This window comes from Leptodactylus fuscus, chromosome 2, assembly GCF_031893055.1.
Source record: "Leptodactylus fuscus isolate aLepFus1 chromosome 2, aLepFus1.hap2, whole genome shotgun sequence".
Classification (NCBI taxonomy): domain Eukaryota; kingdom Metazoa; phylum Chordata; class Amphibia; order Anura; family Leptodactylidae; genus Leptodactylus; species Leptodactylus fuscus.
The window spans coordinates 107,005,288-107,025,398 of NC_134266.1; the positions used below are offsets into that span (position 1 = coordinate 107,005,288).

Genomic DNA, 20,111 nt, shown 5'->3' on the forward strand with positions numbered 1-20,111 from the left:
TGACAAGCGCACCCGTCTGTCAGCTGAGAGTGCCGACTGGCTCACTTTGATAAAAATGAACCACCACTGGATAGAGCCTTCATTTTTGTGCCCACCTGTGTAAAGCACCCCAACATGAAACTCCATGTCTGTACTCAACCTCTCCAATTCCTCCGCATCCTCATACTCATCCACCATAAGCGTTGCACAATTCTGCTAATACTAGGCTCCCTCCAACATGATTTCCCCCAACTCTGCTGGTTAGAGGCTCCCTCCACCCTGATTTCCACCAACTCTGCTGGTTAGAGGCTCCCTCCACCCTGCTTTCCCACAACTCTGCTGGTTAGAGGCTCCTTCCACCATGAATTTGCCCAAACTGGGCTGTTTAGAGGCTCCCTCCACCATGAATTGGTCCAAACTGGGCTGGTTAGAGGCTCCCTCCACCATTAATTGGTCCAAACTGGGCTGGTTAGAGGCTCCCTCCACCATGAATTTGCCCAAACTGGGCTGTTTAGAGGCTCCCTCCACCATGAATTTGCCCAAACTGGGCTGTTTAGAGGCTCCCTCCACCATGAATTGGTCCAAACTGGGTTTTTTAGAGGCTCCCTCCACCATGAATTGGTCCAAACTGGGCTGGTTAGAGGCTCCCTCCACCATGAATTGGTCCAAACTGGGGTGGTTAGAGGCTCCCTCCACCATTAATTGGTCCAAACTGGGCTGGTTAGAGGCTCCCTCCACCATTAATTGGTCCAAACTGGGCTGGTTAGAGGCTCCCTCCACCATTAATTGGTCCAAACTGGGCTGGTTAGAGGCTCCCTCCACCATGAATTTGCCCAAACTGGGCTGTTTAGAGGCTCCCTCCACCATGAATTTGCCCAAACTGGGCTGGTTAGAGGCTCCCTCCACCATGAATTGGTCCAAACTGGGGTTTTTAGAGGCTCCCTCCACCATGAATTGGTCCAAACTTGGCTGTTTAGAGGCTCCCTCCACCATGAATTGGTCCAAACTGGGGTGGTTAGAGGCTCCCTCCACCATTAATTGGTCCAAACTGGGCTGGTTAGAGGCTCCCTCCACCATTAATTGGTCCAAACTGGGCTGGTTAGAGGCTCCCTCCACCATGAATTGGTCCAAACTGGGTTTTTTAGAGGCTCCCTCCACCATGAATTTGCCCAAACTGGGCTGTTTAGAGGCTCCCTCCACCATGAATTGGTCCAAACTGGGCTGGTTAGAGGCTCCCTCCACCATGAATTTCCCAAAACTTGGCTGTTTAGAGGCTCCCTCCACCATTAATTGGTCCAAACTGGGCTGGTTAGAGGCTCCCTCCACCATGAATTGGTCCAAACTGGGGTTTTTAGAGGCTCCCTCCACCATGAATTGGTCCAAACTTGGCTGTTTAGAGGCTCCCTCCACCATGAATTGATCCAAACTGGGGTGGTTAGAGGCTCCCTCCACCATTAATTGGTCCAAACTGGGCTGGTTAGAGGCTCCCTCCACCATTAATTGGTCCAAACTGGGCTGGTTAGAGGCTCCCTCCACCATTAATTGGTCCAAACTGGGCTGGTTAGAGGCTCCCTCCACCATTAATTGGTCCAAACTGGGCTGGTTAGAGGCTCCCTCCACCATGAATTTGCCCAAACTGGGCTGTTTAGAGGCTCCCTCCACCATGAATTTGCCCAAACTGGGCTGGTTAGAGGCTCCCTCCACCATGAATTGGTCCAAACTGGGGTTTTTAGAGGCTCCCTCCACCATGAATTGGTCCAAACTTGGCTGTTTAGAGGCTCCCTCCACCATGAATTGGTCCAAACTTGGCTGGTTAGAGGCTCCCTCCACCATGAATTGGTCCAAACTGGGTTTTTTAGAGGCTCCCTCCACCATGAATTTGCCCAAACTGGGCTGTTTAGAGGCTCCCTCCACCATGAATTTGCCCAAACTGGGCTGGTTAGAGGCTCCCTCCACCATGAATTGGTCCAAACTGGGGTTTTTAGAGGCTCCCTCCACCATGAATTGGTCCAAACTTGGCTGTTTAGAGGCTCCCTCCACCATGAATTGGTCCAAACTGGGGTGGTTAGAGGCTCCCTCCACCATTAATTGGTCCAAACTGGGCTGGTTAGAGGCTCCCTCCACCATTAATTGGTCCAAACTGGGCTGGTTAGAGGCTCCCTCCACCATGAATTGGTCCAAACTGGGTTTTTTAGAGGCTCCCTCCACCATGAATTTGCCCAAACTGGGCTGTTTAGAGGCTCCCTCCACCATGAATTGGTCCAAACTGGGCTGGTTAGAGGCTCCCTCCACCATGAATTTCCCAAAACTTGGCTGTTTAGAGGCTCCCTCCACCATTAATTGGTCCAAACTGGGCTGGTTAGAGGCTCCCTCCACCATGAATTGGTCCAAACTGGGGTTTTTAGAGGCTCCCTCCACCATGAATTGGTCCAAACTTGGCTGTTTAGAGGCTCCCTCCACCATGAATTGGTCCAAACTGGGGTGGTTAGAGGCTCCCTCCACCATTAATTGGTCCAAACTGGGCTGGTTAGAGGCTCCCTCCACCATTAATTGGTCCAAACTGGGCTGGTTAGAGGCTCCCTCCACCATGAATTTGCCCAAACTGGGCTGTTTAGAGGCTCCCTCCACCATGAATTTGCCCAAACTGGGCTGGTTAGAGGCTCCCTCCACCATGAATTGGTCCAAACGGGTTTTTAGAGGCTCCCTTCACCATGAATTGGTCCAAACTTGGCTGTTTAGAGGCTCCCTCCACCATGAATTGGTCCAAACTGGGTTTTTTAGAGGCTCCCTCCACCATGAATTTGCCCAAACTGGGCTGTTTAGAGGCTCCCTCCACCATGAATTTGCCCAAACTGGGCTGGTTAGAGGCTCCCTCCACCATGAATTGGTCCAAACTGGGGTTTTTAGAGGCTCCCTCCACCATGAATTGGTCCAAACTTGGCTGTTTAGAGGCTCCCTCCACCATGAATTGGTCCAAACTGGGGTGGTTAGAGGCTCCCTCCACCATTAATTGGTCCAAACTGGGCTGGTTAGAGGCTCCCTCCACCATTAATTGGTCCAAACTGGGCTGGTTAGAGGCTCCCTCCACCATGAATTGGTCCAAACTGGGTTTTTTAGAGGCTCCCTCCACCATGAATTTGCCCAAACTGGGCTGTTTAGAGGCTCCCTCCACCATGAATTGGTCCAAACTGGGCTGGTTAGAGGCTCCCTCCACCATGAATTTCCCAAAACTTGGCTGTTTAGAGGCTCCCTCCACCATTAATTGGTCCAAACTGGGCTGGTTAGAGGCTCCCTCCACCATGAATTGGTCCAAACTGGGGTTTTTAGAGGCTCCCTCCACCATGAATTGGTCCAAACTTGGCTGTTTAGAGGCTCCCTCCACCATGAATTTGCCCAAACTGGGCTGTTTAGAGGCTCCCTCCACCATGAATTTGCCCAAACTGGGCTGGTTAGAGGCTCCCTCCACCATGAATTGGTCCAAACTGGGGTTTTTAGAGGCTCCCTCCACCATGAATTGGTCCAAACTTGGCTGTTTAGAGGCTCCCTCCACCATGAATTGGTCCAAACTGGGGTGGTTAGAGGCTCCCTCCACCATTAATTGGTCCAAACTGGGCTGGTTAGAGGCTCCCTCCACCATTAATTGGTCCAAACTGGGCTGGTTAGAGGCTCCCTCCACCATGAATTGGTCCAAACTGGGTTTTTTAGAGGCTCCCTCCACCATGAATTTGCCCAAACTGGGCTGTTTAGAGGCTCCCTCCACCATGAATTGGTCCAAACTGGGCTGGTTAGAGGCTCCCTCCACCATGAATTTCCCAAAACTTGGCTGTTTAGAGGCTCCCTCCACCATTAATTGGTCCAAACTGGGCTGGTTAGAGGCTCCCTCCACCATGAATTGGTCCAAACTGGGGTTTTTAGAGGCTCCCTCCACCATGAATTGGTCCAAACTTGGCTGTTTAGAGGCTCCCTCCACCATGAATTGATCCAAACTGGGGTGGTTAGAGGCTCCCTCCACCATTAATTGGTCCAAACTGGGCTGGTTAGAGGCTCCCTCCACCATTAATTGGTCCAAACTGGGCTGGTTAGAGGCTCCCTCCACCATTAATTGGTCCAAACTGGGCTGGTTAGAGGCTCCCTCCACCATTAATTGGTCCAAACTGGGCTGGTTAGAGGCTCCCTCCACCATGAATTTGCCCAAACTGGGCTGTTTAGAGGCTCCCTCCACCATGAATTTGCCCAAACTGGGCTGGTTAGAGGCTCCCTCCACCATGAATTGGTCCAAACTGGGGTTTTTAGAGGCTCCCTCCACCATGAATTGGTCCAAACTTGGCTGTTTAGAGGCTCCCTCCACCATGAATTGGTCCAAACTTGGCTGGTTAGAGGCTCCCTCCACCATGAATTGGTCCAAACTGGGTTTTTTAGAGGCTCCCTCCACCATGAATTTGCCCAAACTGGGCTGTTTAGAGGCTCCCTCCACCATGAATTTGCCCAAACTGGGCTGGTTAGAGGCTCCCTCCACCATGAATTGGTCCAAACTGGGGTTTTTAGAGGCTCCCTCCACCATGAATTGGTCCAAACTTGGCTGTTTAGAGGCTCCCTCCACCATGAATTGGTCCAAACTGGGGTGGTTAGAGGCTCCCTCCACCATTAATTGGTCCAAACTGGGCTGGTTAGAGGCTCCCTCCACCATTAATTGGTCCAAACTGGGCTGGTTAGAGGCTCCCTCCACCATGAATTGGTCCAAACTGGGTTTTTTAGAGGCTCCCTCCACCATGAATTTGCCCAAACTGGGCTGTTTAGAGGCTCCCTCCACCATGAATTGGTCCAAACTGGGCTGGTTAGAGGCTCCCTCCACCATGAATTTCCCAAAACTTGGCTGTTTAGAGGCTCCCTCCACCATTAATTGGTCCAAACTGGGCTGGTTAGAGGCTCCCTCCACCATGAATTGGTCCAAACTGGGGTTTTTAGAGGCTCCCTCCACCATGAATTGGTCCAAACTTGGCTGTTTAGAGGCTCCCTCCACCATGAATTGGTCCAAACTGGGGTGGTTAGAGGCTCCCTCCACCATTAATTGGTCCAAACTGGGCTGGTTAGAGGCTCCCTCCACCATTAATTGGTCCAAACTGGGCTGGTTAGAGGCTCCCTCCACCATGAATTTGCCCAAACTGGGCTGTTTAGAGGCTCCCTCCACCATGAATTTGCCCAAACTGGGCTGGTTAGAGGCTCCCTCCACCATGAATTGGTCCAAACGGGTTTTTAGAGGCTCCCTTCACCATGAATTGGTCCAAACTTGGCTGTTTAGAGGCTCCCTCCACCATGAATTGGTCCAAACTGGGTTTTTTAGAGGCTCCCTCCACCATGAATTTGCCCAAACTGGGCTGTTTAGAGGCTCCCTCCACCATGAATTTGCCCAAACTGGGCTGGTTAGAGGCTCCCTCCACCATGAATTGGTCCAAACTGGGGTTTTTAGAGGCTCCCTCCACCATGAATTGGTCCAAACTTGGCTGTTTAGAGGCTCCCTCCACCATGAATTGGTCCAAACTGGGGTGGTTAGAGGCTCCCTCCACCATTAATTGGTCCAAACTGGGCTGGTTAGAGGCTCCCTCCACCATTAATTGGTCCAAACTGGGCTGGTTAGAGGCTCCCTCCACCATGAATTGGTCCAAACTGGGTTTTTTAGAGGCTCCCTCCACCATGAATTTGCCCAAACTGGGCTGTTTAGAGGCTCCCTCCACCATGAATTGGTCCAAACTGGGCTGGTTAGAGGCTCCCTCCACCATGAATTTCCCAAAACTTGGCTGTTTAGAGGCTCCCTCCACCATTAATTGGTCCAAACTGGGCTGGTTAGAGGCTCCCTCCACCATGAATTGGTCCAAACTGGGGTTTTTAGAGGCTCCCTCCACCATGAATTGGTCCAAACTTGGCTGTTTAGAGGCTCCCTCCACCATGAATTGGTCCAAACTGGGGTGGTTAGAGGCTCCCTCCACCATTAATTGGTCCAAACTGGGCTGGTTAGAGGCTCCCTCCACCATTAATTGGTCCAAACTGGGCTGGTTAGAGGCTCCCTCCACCATGAATTTGCCCAAACTGGGCTGTTTAGAGGCTCCCTCCACCATGAATTTGCCCAAACTGGGCTGGTTAGAGGCTCCCTCCACCATGAATTGGTCCAAACGGGTTTTTAGAGGCTCCCTTCACCATGAATTGGTCCAAACTTGGCTGTTTAGAGGCTCCCTCCACCATGAATTGGTCCAAACTGGGGTGGTTAGAGGCTCCCTCCACCATTAATTGGTCCAAACTGGGCTGGTTAGAGGCTCCCTCCACCATTAATTGGTCCAAACTGGGCTGGTTAGAGGCTCCCTCCACCATGAATTGGTCCAAACTGGGGTTTTTAGAGGCTCCCTCCACCATGAATTGGTCCAAACTTGGCTGTTTAGAGGCTCCCTCCACCATTAATTGGTCCAAACTGGGCTGGTTAGAGGCTCCCTCCACCATGAATTGGTCCAAACTGGGTTTTTTAGAGGCTCCCTCCACCATGAATTTGCCCAAACTGGGCTGTTTAGAGGCTCCCTCCACCATGAATTGGTCCAAACTGGGTTTTTTAGAGGCTCCCTCCACCATGAATTGGTCCAAACTGGGCTGGTTAGAGGCTCCCTCCACCATGAATTGGTCCAAACTGGGGTGGTTAGAGGCTCCCTCCACCATTAATTGGTCCAAACTGGGCTGGTTAGAGGCTCCCTCCACCATTAATTGGTCCAAACTGGGCTGGTTAGAGGCTCCCTCCACCATTAATTGGTCCAAACTGGGCTGGTTAGAGGCTCCCTCCACCATGAATTTGCCCAAACTGGGCTGTTTAGAGGCTCCCTCCACCATGAATTTGCCCAAACTGGGCTGGTTAGAGGCTCCCTCCACCATGAATTGGTCCAAACTGGGGTTTTTAGAGGCTCCCTCCACCATGAATTGGTCCAAACTTGGCTGTTTAGAGGCTCCCTCCACCATTAATTGGTCCAAACTGGGCTGGTTAGAGGCTCCCTCCACCATGAATTGGTCCAAACTGGGTTTTTTAGAGGCTCCCTCCACCATGAATTTGCCCAAACTGGGCTGTTTAGAGGCTCCCTCCACCATGAATTGGTCCAAACTGGGGTGGTTAGAGGCTCCCTCCACCATTAATTGGTCCAAACTGGGCTGGTTAGAGGCTCCCTCCACCATTAATTGGTCCAAACTGGGCTGGTTAGAGGCTCCCTCCACCATGAATTTGCCCAAACTGGGCTGGTTAGAGGCTCCCTCCACCATGAATTGGTCCAAACTGGGTTTTTTAGAGGCTCCCTCCACCATGAATTTGCCCAAACTGGGCTGGTTAGAGGCTCCCTCCACCATGAATTGGTCCAAACTGGGGTTTTTAGAGGCTCCCTCCACCATGAATTTGCCCAAACTCTGCTGGTTAGAGGCTCAATCCACCCTGATTTTCAAAACAAATGTTGGTGCCAACCTCAACTTACTACAAGGGCCAAATTCACTGCTGGTGACAAGCTCTCCTCACTGCAAGTGCCAAATACACATGTTTCAAGGTGTTTTCCTACTGTCAGAGAGGTGGTATTGAGTGTGTAAAGTGTGTAGTTGTTAGGCTGTGATGTTGGGGTAATAGAGGGTCTTTGGTGTGTTAGATGCCCCCAGACATGCTTCCCCTGCTGTCCCAGTGTCATTCCAGAGGTGTTGGCATCATTTCCTGGGGTGTCATAGTGGACTTGGTGACCCTCCAGACACGGATTTGGGTTTCCCCCTTAACGAGTATCTGTTCCCCATAGACTATAATGGGGTTCGAAACCCGTTCGAACACACGAACATTGAGCGGCTGTTCGAATCGAATTTCGAACCTCGAACATTTTAGTGTTCGCTCATCTCTACTCAGGATCAATATGCCCAAAATATAAGATGCCTTCAGTATGATGAAGGAAGTGCAGCTGGCACCTTGCATTACAGCACTCGTATCACAGAACCGGGAGAGTGAGTAACTCACAAGGTTGTTCCAAAGCATATTTATTTAATGACTAATGATATGCTGAATAAATTCCACAAAGGTGGATATAATCTAAAATACCACAAACAGCTTACTGACTCAACTCTGTAAATAATACAGCTACTGAGAGTGGACCACATCATATATTTCATTCTCTTTCTCTTGGCAGGCTTTGATTATGAGATTTCTGTGTGGGTGGCTGCTCAGGGTAAATAAATGTGTAAAAAGCGATTTAGACGATATATGCTAAATCTGAAGAACCTTTTATTAATGGAAAACGTATAAAAGCTCTTCTGTGCTCAATTTTCCTGTGTTTCATACACTTTGCAACCCAAAAATTTACTTTGATAATAAGTCGCATATAGTTTCAGCACAGATTTCTGCCTTACTTTGGATCAACAGTGACATAGAATATGGTGAAGATGCATTAGATGGATTTATGTACTTTTTTGTCAGATTTACTATTGGTATTGTTAAAGCTGGTATTACTTATCAGGACAGACATGTATTTAGCACTATTATAAGGATAACTTTCACTGGTTGTGAAAATGTTACACAAGTATATGTAAGGGTTAGGGGGATATCGTCCCTCCATGGGGAGAGACCACCATTTAGGTGTGTGAAGTCTTATTAAGCCATTAGTGCTCCACTGTGCAAGGGAACATGGGAAGAATATGCAAATCTGTCTTCCATGATGTAATTAGGAAGACAGTGCCTCAGTCATGTAGTCCAATAGAGGGCGCTCCCTGAGGATGTGCAAGTCTGTCTTCCATTATGTAATTTGAAAGACAGAGCCTCAGTCATGCAACCCAATAGAGGGCATTTCCTAATTACATCATGGAAGACAGACTTGCACATTCTCAGGGAGCGCCCTCTATTGGACTGCATGACTGAGGCACTGACTTCCTAATTACATCATGGAAGACAGATTGGCATATTCTTCCCATGTTCCCTTGCACAGTGGAGAACTAATGGCTCAATAAGACTCCACACACCTAAATGGTGGTCTCTCCCTATGGAGGGACGATATCCCCCTAACCCTGTCTAGAAGCCTCTCACCTCTGCCAGGCCAGTCTTCTCTGCGCCGGGCTGACGAGATGCAATAACATCGAAACAGCTGTCTTTGGCTGAGAGACTGTACCTGGTAAAATCCCACATCATTGCAAGCAAAGACCTCTGGGAAGGTCGGGCATCATGTTAAAGGGAGCGCCCTCTATTGGGTTGCATGACTGAGGCTCTGTCTTCCTAATTACATCATGGAAGACAGACTTGCACATTCTCAGTGAGCGCTCTCTATTGAACTGCATGACTGAGGCACTGACTTTCTAATTACATCATGGAAGACAGATTTGCATATTCTTCCCATGTATATGTAACACAGTTATAGTTACAAAGAGATGTCTAAAATGTTTCCAACCATTGGCAAGTTCCCTTCTTAACAGTGTTAGCTGCAAGGAAGTGCTAGACAGTAGGACCTGCTTTAGTGTGAATAGTACAGCACTAGCTATAGTATTAACAGGGCCAGAAATACATTGTAGTACCCATTAATGATGTGAGCTATATGTAGTGCCACTTCTAGCAATAATGTCACACACTTTTCAGCACGTCTCTCGTCCAGATAATAAACAAGGATCTAATAAAAGATATAGACAGTTTCAGTCAATTGCACAGTAACACATCCCATTGAATTCTTCTTGATGTTGCTGCTATTCTCACTTTTTACCAGCATTTACCCTTTCGGCTGCCCCATCTACGTCCCTTGAAAGATCTTTGTGTCTCAGATGTTGGTTAACAAAGTTATGCTGTTGTAGATAAATTGTTTTTAAATTAGATCTTTCTATCTATCTATCTATCTATCTATCTATCTATCTATCTATCTATCTATCTATCTATCTATCTTCTGATATCTGTGTGTTATTCTGCAGGATGAAAGAAGCAGGCAGTAATACTAGCAGATGCTGCCACAACTGAAGCTCGCACTACCTAGAGCATTTTCAGTGAGAAGACTGACCTTTATCATCTGTGCCACATAGCTCTCTGGACCGGTGTAATCTGTCTTGTTCTTCACTCTCACCAACACGATGAAGTACAGATAATTCCAGATATTGTGCTCTTCCTTAATGTGTTCCTCAAAGGACACCGTCTTATTGTCAAACTTATCTCTCTCCAGTCCTGCAGAAGTGAATAAGATTCCCATTTTACAAGATAAGAGTATTATTAGTATGTGTGACATTTATACAGTCTTTAGTGCAGCTTATCGTGCAATAAATCATATTCAGAGTCACTTTGGAAACTGCTCAAGACAGACACTGGAAGACAACATTTTTATTCCAGGCTCACATGTTGTATGACGTGTGATGATTTCAAATGATTCTTTAACATTTAGGAAAGTAATAAATGGAATTTACACAGGATTAAAGCAGGCCTATTTTTCAACCAGATTTATAAAACTTCACGAATTTTCATTTTAAAGTTATCCATCCATCACCGGAGTTTGTTTTAAATAGATATTCAAGCATAAAAAATGTAAAACTGTTACTGTTAAAGGCCATGCACCACCTCAGGGGGCTTTTTTTTTTTTTAAATGGCATTGTACCTATTGTGGGTAGAAAACCTTTTCCTAATAAGTCGTGATTGAACATTTTCTTCTACATCCTGCACTTCTTCTCATATAGTGCAGACTCCTCAGTCTCCCTTTCAGTGTTATCCTTCATAGAAGCTTTATCTCTGTTTTCTCAAGGGTTCATAAACACTCACTTAACCCAAATTCTTATGTAATACCTGCAAGGGGCACTTTGCATACAGTAGATGCTGCAGTTAATGCTAAGCCAGGACCCAATACAGCAGACATCAGCCATTTTATTCTGAGGGACAGTGGACTACATTTCACTAAACCACTTATTCCAGGGGGAGGAGCATCAGAGAAAGGGACTGATTGGCTGAGCAGGGAATTATTATTATTATTATTGTTTATATAGCACCATTAATTCCATGGTGCTTTACATTTGGGGGTTACATACAATACACAGAATATACAGGTAGATACAATGCTAACAATGACCGACTGGCACAGTGGGGTAGAGGGCCCTGCCCGCGAGGGCTTACAATCTATGGGAAAGATCAACACACGAGAGAGAGGACAACCACATGGACTGCAGAAAAAGGTTTTTCTTGCAAGAAGAGGGCACACATAGTTTGGCTAAATGTAAATAAGCATATAGAGGTTGTTCTGCCTTGCTACCAGTTCACTCGAAGGGAAGGCACAGTATCCCTGCAGCAGCACCACTTGTCCAGACTGATCAGACCAGAGGATTGCATTCCAGTAACTCCTGACTCATAGACCATAATTGCATGTGTGTGATGTCTATCATCTGTGGGTCCCTGCTTTCCTGTGTTGATAAGATAGTATCTTAACCCTTATTCCATATAGTTTATTATACCCACCAGGCCTGGTACCTAGTCCATTCCCAGCAAGGGTCGACATCCCTCAGCATGCGTGCCAAGCAAGCTATATTTACCTGGCACGGCAGATTGTACTGGGAAGGTGCAAGTAGAGCTAACTCCAGTTATAGGGAACAGGCGAGCAGATGGCTGAGTTATCTGAAGAGAATGTCTCCATATTAGTGCTGCATCAGGTGAGGGAAGGAGCACACCAAATAATAAATCATCAGCCTCTGACCTAATGCAGTGTGGTTCTTTTCAAGAAAGTCATTGGACCTCTCCCTTGGTCCCTGTTTGGCCGGTCTCAGTGGAGGTCTCAGTGGAGTTAACCGTTGCTGGAGTTACCTCTAATTGCTTCCTCCCAGCCCAGTCTGTATACATATCCAACAAGTAAATGGTTTATTTATTGATGGTTAATGGTTATTCCATGTCTTGTGTAAAATATGGAGGGACAGTGTTCAGTGTATGGAAAAAAAAGTGATCTTGACTCCTGGCTACACCAGCTTTGTGTAAATATATTTTGCACAGGACTACTGCAGCCAGGAGCCTAGACCCCTTCCCCCCAAAGATTCCCTTAATGCCATACACATGTAAGGGATAAAGAGATTACAGCAGTCCTATGTAAGCGATGGAGAGGTGTGGTGTATCATAGGTGTTATTACATTAGCTGCAGTCCTATACTACTGTATGTTGAGAATAAGCATCAGGCAGCAGACCCATATTGTAAATTTGGGGCAGAGGCTGAGGACTGAATTTAACACTTTCCTAATGACTAGTTTTATACTGAATTGTCTGACTATCTGTACTAAAGTGGTCATTTTCATAATGTGCATGCTTTAAATGCATATCATTATAAATTGCTGCCTCAGGAAGCTTTGGAATCAGTCAGGCTCTGACAATTCTGGAGAGAGAAAATATTAGAAATCATTTTTACGCATGTTGTAAATGTCACTAATTTGTGGCATTTCACACACATTTAATTCTGTATTTAGTGCAGTTCACTGTGTTACCCTCAAGCTTTCTTCTCATTATAGTAACTGCCATCAGTTTAAAGGACAACCTGACAAGGTCTTGATAGTCTGATGACAGGTTTCAAAGATTCCTGATGAGGTTTATAATATCACATGACTTGTACAATTAGTATATCAACTCATGACTCTAAGCTTGGCGTAAAAAAACATTAGCCTGAAGCTAGATGACCTTTCAATGGTTAAGATGCGGATATCACTGATTCTTCCAGACCAAGAATCTAAGCGTGGACTGGGGAGACTCGCAAAAATCAATTTTGTTCAAAATATGTTTCCTGTCAGTGAAATATCGGTTATCTAATAAATGTTTATAATACAAATGAATGCCATCTGAAAAATATTCTTCATAGTCAAGAATAAAGTACTTTATGCCAACAAGTGGTAAAAAAACAGTAATGAGTTTATTCTTCTTCCATTAGACCACTTTCAGAAGAAGGTTACTATAGCTACTAAGAGTTCTCCAGGATCACAGATTTGAAGATATTCTTACATGACTTGGCTAAACCATAGTCACATTGTATGTATGCCTGTTAAGGATATAATGGAGATGGGATAATAGTTCCATGCATAGAAATGGTGGATTAATCATGAATATAGTCAAGGAGTGAAGGTATGTGGACTGGTCTACCACAAGTAAAAGTAATTTAATCGACCTTTTAACTAGAAATGTATCAAATGAATACTAGTAATGAAATGTTAGAGAGTGACATTTACACTGATCCAGGGAAATGATGCTAATCCATGGAATAGGAAGGAATCACTTTTCCCCTGTAAACCAGGATTTTTTGCTTCCCTCTTGAACAGTTAGCTATGTGAAAGGTATTAGATATTTACATCTTATATGCTCATTTTAAACTTATTTCTTGAAAATATATAAGGGGTAATGCGGGAAGAGAAAGATACCATTTTTTACATTATTTCTTGTTAGGTTGCACAAGTTACTAATATATCCTTATCATCCAGTATCCCATGTCACATTGTTTCATTCACACAATACAGGAAGTTGTGTAGTTTCTTCTGTAACATAGTGACACGTCACATCATATGACAAAAGCTGTGTTTTTCCACTTTAATATACAGTTTTTGGTCAAGCCATTGAAGAAGGTCAATAAAATTAACAACTCCTTGCGGACATAAGATCACTGATGTCAAGTACAAATCCTAAAACTAATGGGGTTAGTCATGGGGTTTTGTTCAGCTAGGCTTAGCTGTATAAATAAATACAAGTTCTACAGGAGAAACAGGAGCATGAGAGGACTGAAAGACCAAGTCCCTGCTTTATAGCAGAAATACAGCCGTATGGGTGACAGTATGAAGACTTGTAAATATTTTAGCTTGTAATAGCTATGAAGCACCTGGTAATAACTATAGCATGGGTATTGGAGCTTATTTCTCCAGCTCCCCAGATAGCCCTTTAAGTGATGTTTAGCAGGAGCTCATGGGTTAATATCCATAGCCACAATTCAGAAAATAGTCTTCTGATGTATTTTTGAAAAGCTGGAAGAAGTAGCTGAAACACTAGCACTGCAAGTTGAGAAATGACATCTCTAATGAAAAGATTGAATCATTTTACAGTCAGATGGTTTGCCATTATTTAAAAGTCTATAGCAAATTAATGTTCCCAAAATTATTTTTTTTCACTCTGTACTCCGGTTTACTTCATTGTTCTAGCATTGATCATGCACAGTTAATATCCATACAAAGTAAAAAATGTAATTAGTATAATGATCAGTTTTATTTCCCATACATCAATATATTTCAAAATGTCCCAGTGGGATCTCAGGACCACATGTTGTTCATGAATACCTACTGAACATGCAGATTAAAAATGCAGTCTACTGAAATTTTATTATTTAATTAAATTTTATTTACTTCTTCTATCCTTGCACTTCTCATCTAATGGTTTATCACTCTCCAGGTTTCTACCATATATACTGCACCCATATCCATGCAATACAGCTTTTGTTTTTTAGCTCCTGATCAGACACCACATTTGTATTTATTTTCTTTTTATCTTTGCTCTGCTGTCAATCCCATGATGCTTCAGAATAGACTTACATTGGCAGCTAAACTCTGCGCCATTTATGTCTGGAAGTGGACAATGTAGACATGCTTCTCTCTGGGACGCAACTAGCAAAGACTGGGCTCCTTAGCAAACTTTTAACTTGGAATCCCCCCCCTTCCCCCCACACACAAACACGACATAGTGTGCCCCTTTCCTGGCCCCCAAACGGTATAATGCCCCATTTACGCATACTCTTATGTCCCAATGTGTCCTCCAGACAGTATAATATTCCAGGGCTGCTTTAACCATTGGGCGAACTGTGCACTTGCACTGGGCCCTACGGTAGCGGATTGTTTGATGGGCCCCTGAAGGGCATTATATTGTATGGTGCCACTAAAGAGGCATTATACTGTATGAGGGCCATTGAGGGACATTATAATAAGTGGAGGTCACTGAGGGGGCATTATAATTTGTGTGGGTCAGGATTTTCTAAGTGGTGGTAATGAGGAGGCCCACTTATGAAACCTTTGCACTAGGCCCACTGCCAGGAAGTGGTCCTGGTCCTCGAGGCTGAGGACGGAACCCCAGCAGAGAGGCACAGAGCATACAGCGGGCGCAAGTGTGAACGCCCCCTGAAACATAAAGCAAAATGAGAGCTTTCAGTAATCTAATTAAATTTTACTATTTTTATTAATATTTTAACTATTTAGAACAGTAAATATGCATTGACATCATTATACAACACTAGCAGGAGTGTTTGTGGGTACTCTATTTATGAACTCTATGAACTCTATTTACCGATAGATAATTGATTATATTCAGAAACATTCACAGTTTCATAATTATTTAGAAGAAACTAATACACATGTCCTTCAATTACATATGATAAGATGTCCTTCCTGTAACAGTGACCAAACCTGCATTTGTAATCCCAAATTTAACAAAATAATTTCCTGGACTGTACTGAATTAAATATGGCACAGAGGTCCTTCAACTAACTAATGTTGTAGCCCAGTCTACAATATTTTTAGTATAAACAAAACCACATTCAATATACAATGTGACCGGGGATATGGAGATGATTTTGATGCTGATTCCGTCTCAAAATCAGCTCCAAATTCCACCTAAAATCAGCCTTCATTCATTTTAGTGGAATGTAGAGGCAGATTTTTCTCCCTGTAGTAGAAAAAAATAATTGTTATGCTCGATATTCAAAGACGCTCCACTTGAGTGATCCTACTGAAAAGAATGAAAGAACGACAAATACCGCTTGGCAAATGTGGAATTTGATGTTGAATTGATGATGGTGGATTCATTGAAAAAGTTCAAAGAGGGCTTGGATGTCTTTCTCAAACAGAACAATATTACGGGTTATGGGTTCTAGATTTTGTTAAGGACACGTTGATCCAGGGTTTTATACTGACTGCCAGATTGGAGTCCGGAATTTTCCCCCTGAAATGGGGCAATCGGTATAAGCCTCATGTTTTTTTTTTTGTTTTTTTTGCCTTCCTCAGGATCAATCCTGTGGATGACTGTAGGGTTATAGGTTGGACTTGATGGACTGATGTCTTCATCCAACCTAATCTACTATGTAACAATGTATCAAACTGCACATTTTCATGTCTTTTTCTTTGGTCACTTATTTGCAGTATGTTTTGGACTCATTCATCTAATGTTGTATGTTCTTTTTGTTACATTTGCTTTGTTTTAAAGGTGAGAAGATTAAAGAAGAATGGCCAAGGTTAATTTTTTTTGTCCCCCACCCTTGTTTGTTACTGATAGAGCCGGTCTGGCTGTGTTATTAAAACTTACATTTGGCTTTTTTCAGCTCCTATGATGGTCTGGTCTCTGGTCATGTCACATGACCCCCTAAACAGACTTACCAATTCACTTTGCATCTTATGTTTGAAGTGGAAGACTGTTTCCCCAGTCATTCCTATGAAACACGATTACTGTTCACACATAAGATGCAGTGTGAATAGGAAAGTTTGTTTTCTGATCATGTGACACTTCCAGAACTGGCTGCAAACAGAGCTGAACATTTTTAAAATGTCCATTTTTCATCATACAGCCTGACCTGCCTTTGAAGTAAACCAAATATGGTTCATGCAAGGCATGAATATTTAGTTACAAAATGTATCACTTTCTGCCTTACATGCAAACAAAAAGGCACTCCACTTTGATACACCTGGGCTAGTAGCGGTATATATATTTGGCACAATACCGCATTAACTGTCATTTTTTATGTTGTATCCTTGCAACAGCTGGCCTTACATTTCTCTGTTTCATTTATTCAGTCTTATACACAGAAACTCACTACACTCCTATCATTCATCTATTTGTATCACCACTGTGACTACTAAAAGTAGAGAGCATCTCAGCATCATTCTGTGCTTACTGCAGTGTTTTCATTACGCTACACACAACTTCATGAAAGACTGAACAGCAGCTTACGATTAGATGGTGGCAGATACTTACTGCACTGATCAGAGCTGTCCGATCCCCAGAGTAGTGGTTCTCAACTTTTTCAATCAAAGTACCCCTTAGTGAAAAAGAGTGCCAACAGAGTACCCCCAAAGTAGAGATCACTTATAAATGTTAATAAAACAAGGCTTTGTTTTATTAACAATTATGTAATGGCCCTTTCGGTGCTACTTATGTCAGTATAATGGCCCCATCAGTGCCCCCACATGTATTGAAATGACCCCAACATTGTCTCCACATGTAATATAATGGCATCCACATGTAAATTAACAACCCCCACAATGCAGTATAATGTTACATACAGTATGAGGTCCCATATTAGGTCATCCTACAGTCCTATGAAAAAGTTTGGGCACCCCAATTAATCGTAATCATTTTTAGTTCTAAATATCTTGGTGTTTGCACCAGCCATTTCAGTTTGATATATCTAATAACTGATGGACACAGTAATATTTCAGGATTGAAATGAGGTTTATTGTACTAACAGAAAATGTGCAATATGCATTAAACCAAAATTTGACCGGTGCAAAAGTATGGGCACCTCAACAGAAAAGTGACAATAATATTTAGTAGATCCTCCTTTTGCAAAGATAACAGCCTCTAGTCACTTCCTCTAGCTTTTAATCAGTTTCTGGATCCTGGATGAAGGTATTTTGGACCATTCCTCTTCACAAAACAATTCAAGTTCAGTTAAGTTTGATGGTCGCCGAGCATGGACAGCCCGCTTAAAATCATCCCACAGATGTTCAATGATATTCAGGTCTGGGGACTGGGATGGCCATTCCAGAACATCGTAATTGTTCCTCTGCATGAATGCCTGAGTCGATTTGGAGCGGTGTTTTGGATCATTGTCTTGCTGAAATATCCATCCCTGGCGTAACTTCAACTTCGTCACTGATTCTTGAACATTATTCTCAAGAATCTGCTGATACTGAGTGGAATCCATGCGACCCTCAACTTTAACAAGATTCCCGGTGCCGGCATTGGCCACACAGCCCCAAAGCATGATGGAACCTCCACCAAATTTTACAGTGGGTAGCAAGTGTTTTTCTTGGAATGCAGTTTTTTTTTGGACGCCATGCATAATGCCTTTTTGTATGACCAAACAACTCAATCTTTGTTTCATCAGTCCACAGAACCTTCTTCCAAAATGAAGTTGGCTTGTCCAAATGTGCTTTTGCATACCTCAGGCGACTCTGTTTGTGGCGTGCTTGCAGAAACGGCTTCTTTCTTATCACCCTCCCATACAGCTTCTCCTTGTGCAAAGTGCGCTGTATTGTTGACCGATACACAATGACACCATCTGCAGCAAGATGATGCTGCAGCTCTTTGGAGGTGGTCTGTGGATTGTCCTTGACTGTTCTCACCATTCTTCTTCTCTGCCTTTCTGATATTTTTCTTGTCCTGCCACTGCTGGGCTTAACAAGAATTGTCCCTGTGGTCTTCTATTTCCTTACTATGTTCCTCATAGTGAAAACTGACAGGTTAAATCTCTGAGACAACTTTTTGTATCCTTCCCCTGAACAACTATGTTGAACAATCTTTGTTTTCAGATCATTTGAGAGCGGGCTGTCCATGCTCGGCGACCATCAAACTTAACTGAACTTGAATTGTTTTGTAAAGAGGAATGGTCCAAATTACCTTCGTCCAGGATCCAGGAACTGATTAAAAGCTACAGGAAGTGACTAGAGGCTGTTATCTTTGCAAAAGGAGGATCTACTAAATATTAATGTCACTTTTCTGTTGAGGTGCCCATACTTTTGCACCGGTCAAATTTTGGTTTAATGCATATTGCGCATTTTCTGTTAGTACAATAAACCTCATTTCAATCCTGAAATATTACTGTGTCCATCAGTTATTAGATATATCAAACTGATATGGCTGCTGCAAACACCAAAATATTTAGAACTAAAAATGATGTATTGTTCCATAGTGCGTCCCTGCAGCATAATGTCCTCAAAGTGGCTTCTACATTAACCCCTTCCCGACATGCGCCGTAATAGTACGGCGCGTGTCGCGTCTGTAACTATGGCGACCGCCCGGGAGCCGGGCGGCCGTCATAGCCGCCAGGTGTCTACTGCTTTAAGCAGTAGACAACCGGCTCTAATGCCTCCGATCGGTCCCCGGACCGATCGGAGGCATTAACCCCTCTGGCGCTGCTGTCAAAGGCGCCGGAGGCGCCATCTTCCCGGCGGCGCATGGGCGCCGCCATTTTGGCAAGGATCGCCGGCTCCTGGAGCATGCTCCAGGGCCGACCCCCCGTTGCCATGACAGCCGGGAGCCTTGTTAAGGGCTCCCAGCCAGTCTGCAAATTCTCTCTTTTGCAGGCTGGTGTATACAGCCTGCAAAAGAGATGATGATTTTTTGCAATGCATTGCAATGCATTAGCATTGTAATGCATTGCATTAGTGATCAGACCCCCTGGGGTTCAACACCCCTAGGGGGTCTAATAAATGCAAAAAAAAAATAAAAAAAAAAGTAAAAAAAAATATAAAAAAATATAAAAAGTATTAAAAGTTCAAATCACCCCCCTTTCCCTAGAACACATATAAAAGTAGTTAAAAACTGTGAAAGATATACATGTTAGGTATCCCCGCGTCCGAAATCGCCCGCTCTACAAATCTATAAAAATATTTTTCCTGTTCGGTAAACGCCGTAGCAGGAAAAATAGTCAAAAGTGCCAAACCGCCGTTTTTTCACTGTTTTAATTCTGATAAAAATTTGAATAAAAAGTGATCAAAGCAATAACATTTCCCGAAAATGGTAGAACTAAAAAGTACATCCGGCCCCGCAAAAAAAGACGCCCTATGCATCCCCGTACACCTATGTATAAAAAAGTTACGGCCGTCGGAATATGGCGACTTTTAGAAAAAAAAATTTTTAACACCGTTTTGGAATTTTTTTTAGGGGTCAAAATGTAAATAAAACCATATAAATTTGGTATCCCTGGAACCGTACCGAAACACAGAATACAGGGGACATGTCATTTCGGCTGCACAGTGAACGCCGTAAAACCAAAGCCCGTAAGAAAGTCGCAGAAATGCATTTTTTCTTCAAATCCACCCCATTCTGAATTTTTTTCCTGCTTCCCAGTACATTATATAGAATAATTAATGGTGGCATCATGAAGAAAAAATTGTCCCGCAAAAATTAAGACCTCATA

The 20,111-nt window shown here is 44.3% G+C and overlaps 1 protein-coding gene across 2 annotated transcripts in view; it reads right to left on the reverse strand.

Moving 5' to 3' along the window:
* ITPR3 (inositol 1,4,5-trisphosphate receptor type 3) overlaps positions 1 to 20,111 on the reverse strand; it is a 356,707-nt gene that overhangs the window by 126,134 nt on the left and 210,462 nt on the right. For both annotated transcript variants that reach the window (XM_075264237.1, XM_075264236.1), the window contains exon 56: positions 10,002 to 10,162. In XM_075264237.1, coding sequence (XP_075120338.1) covers positions 10,002 to 10,162 — 161 coding nt within the window. The remainder of the gene's footprint in view (positions 1 to 10,001; positions 10,163 to 20,111) is intronic.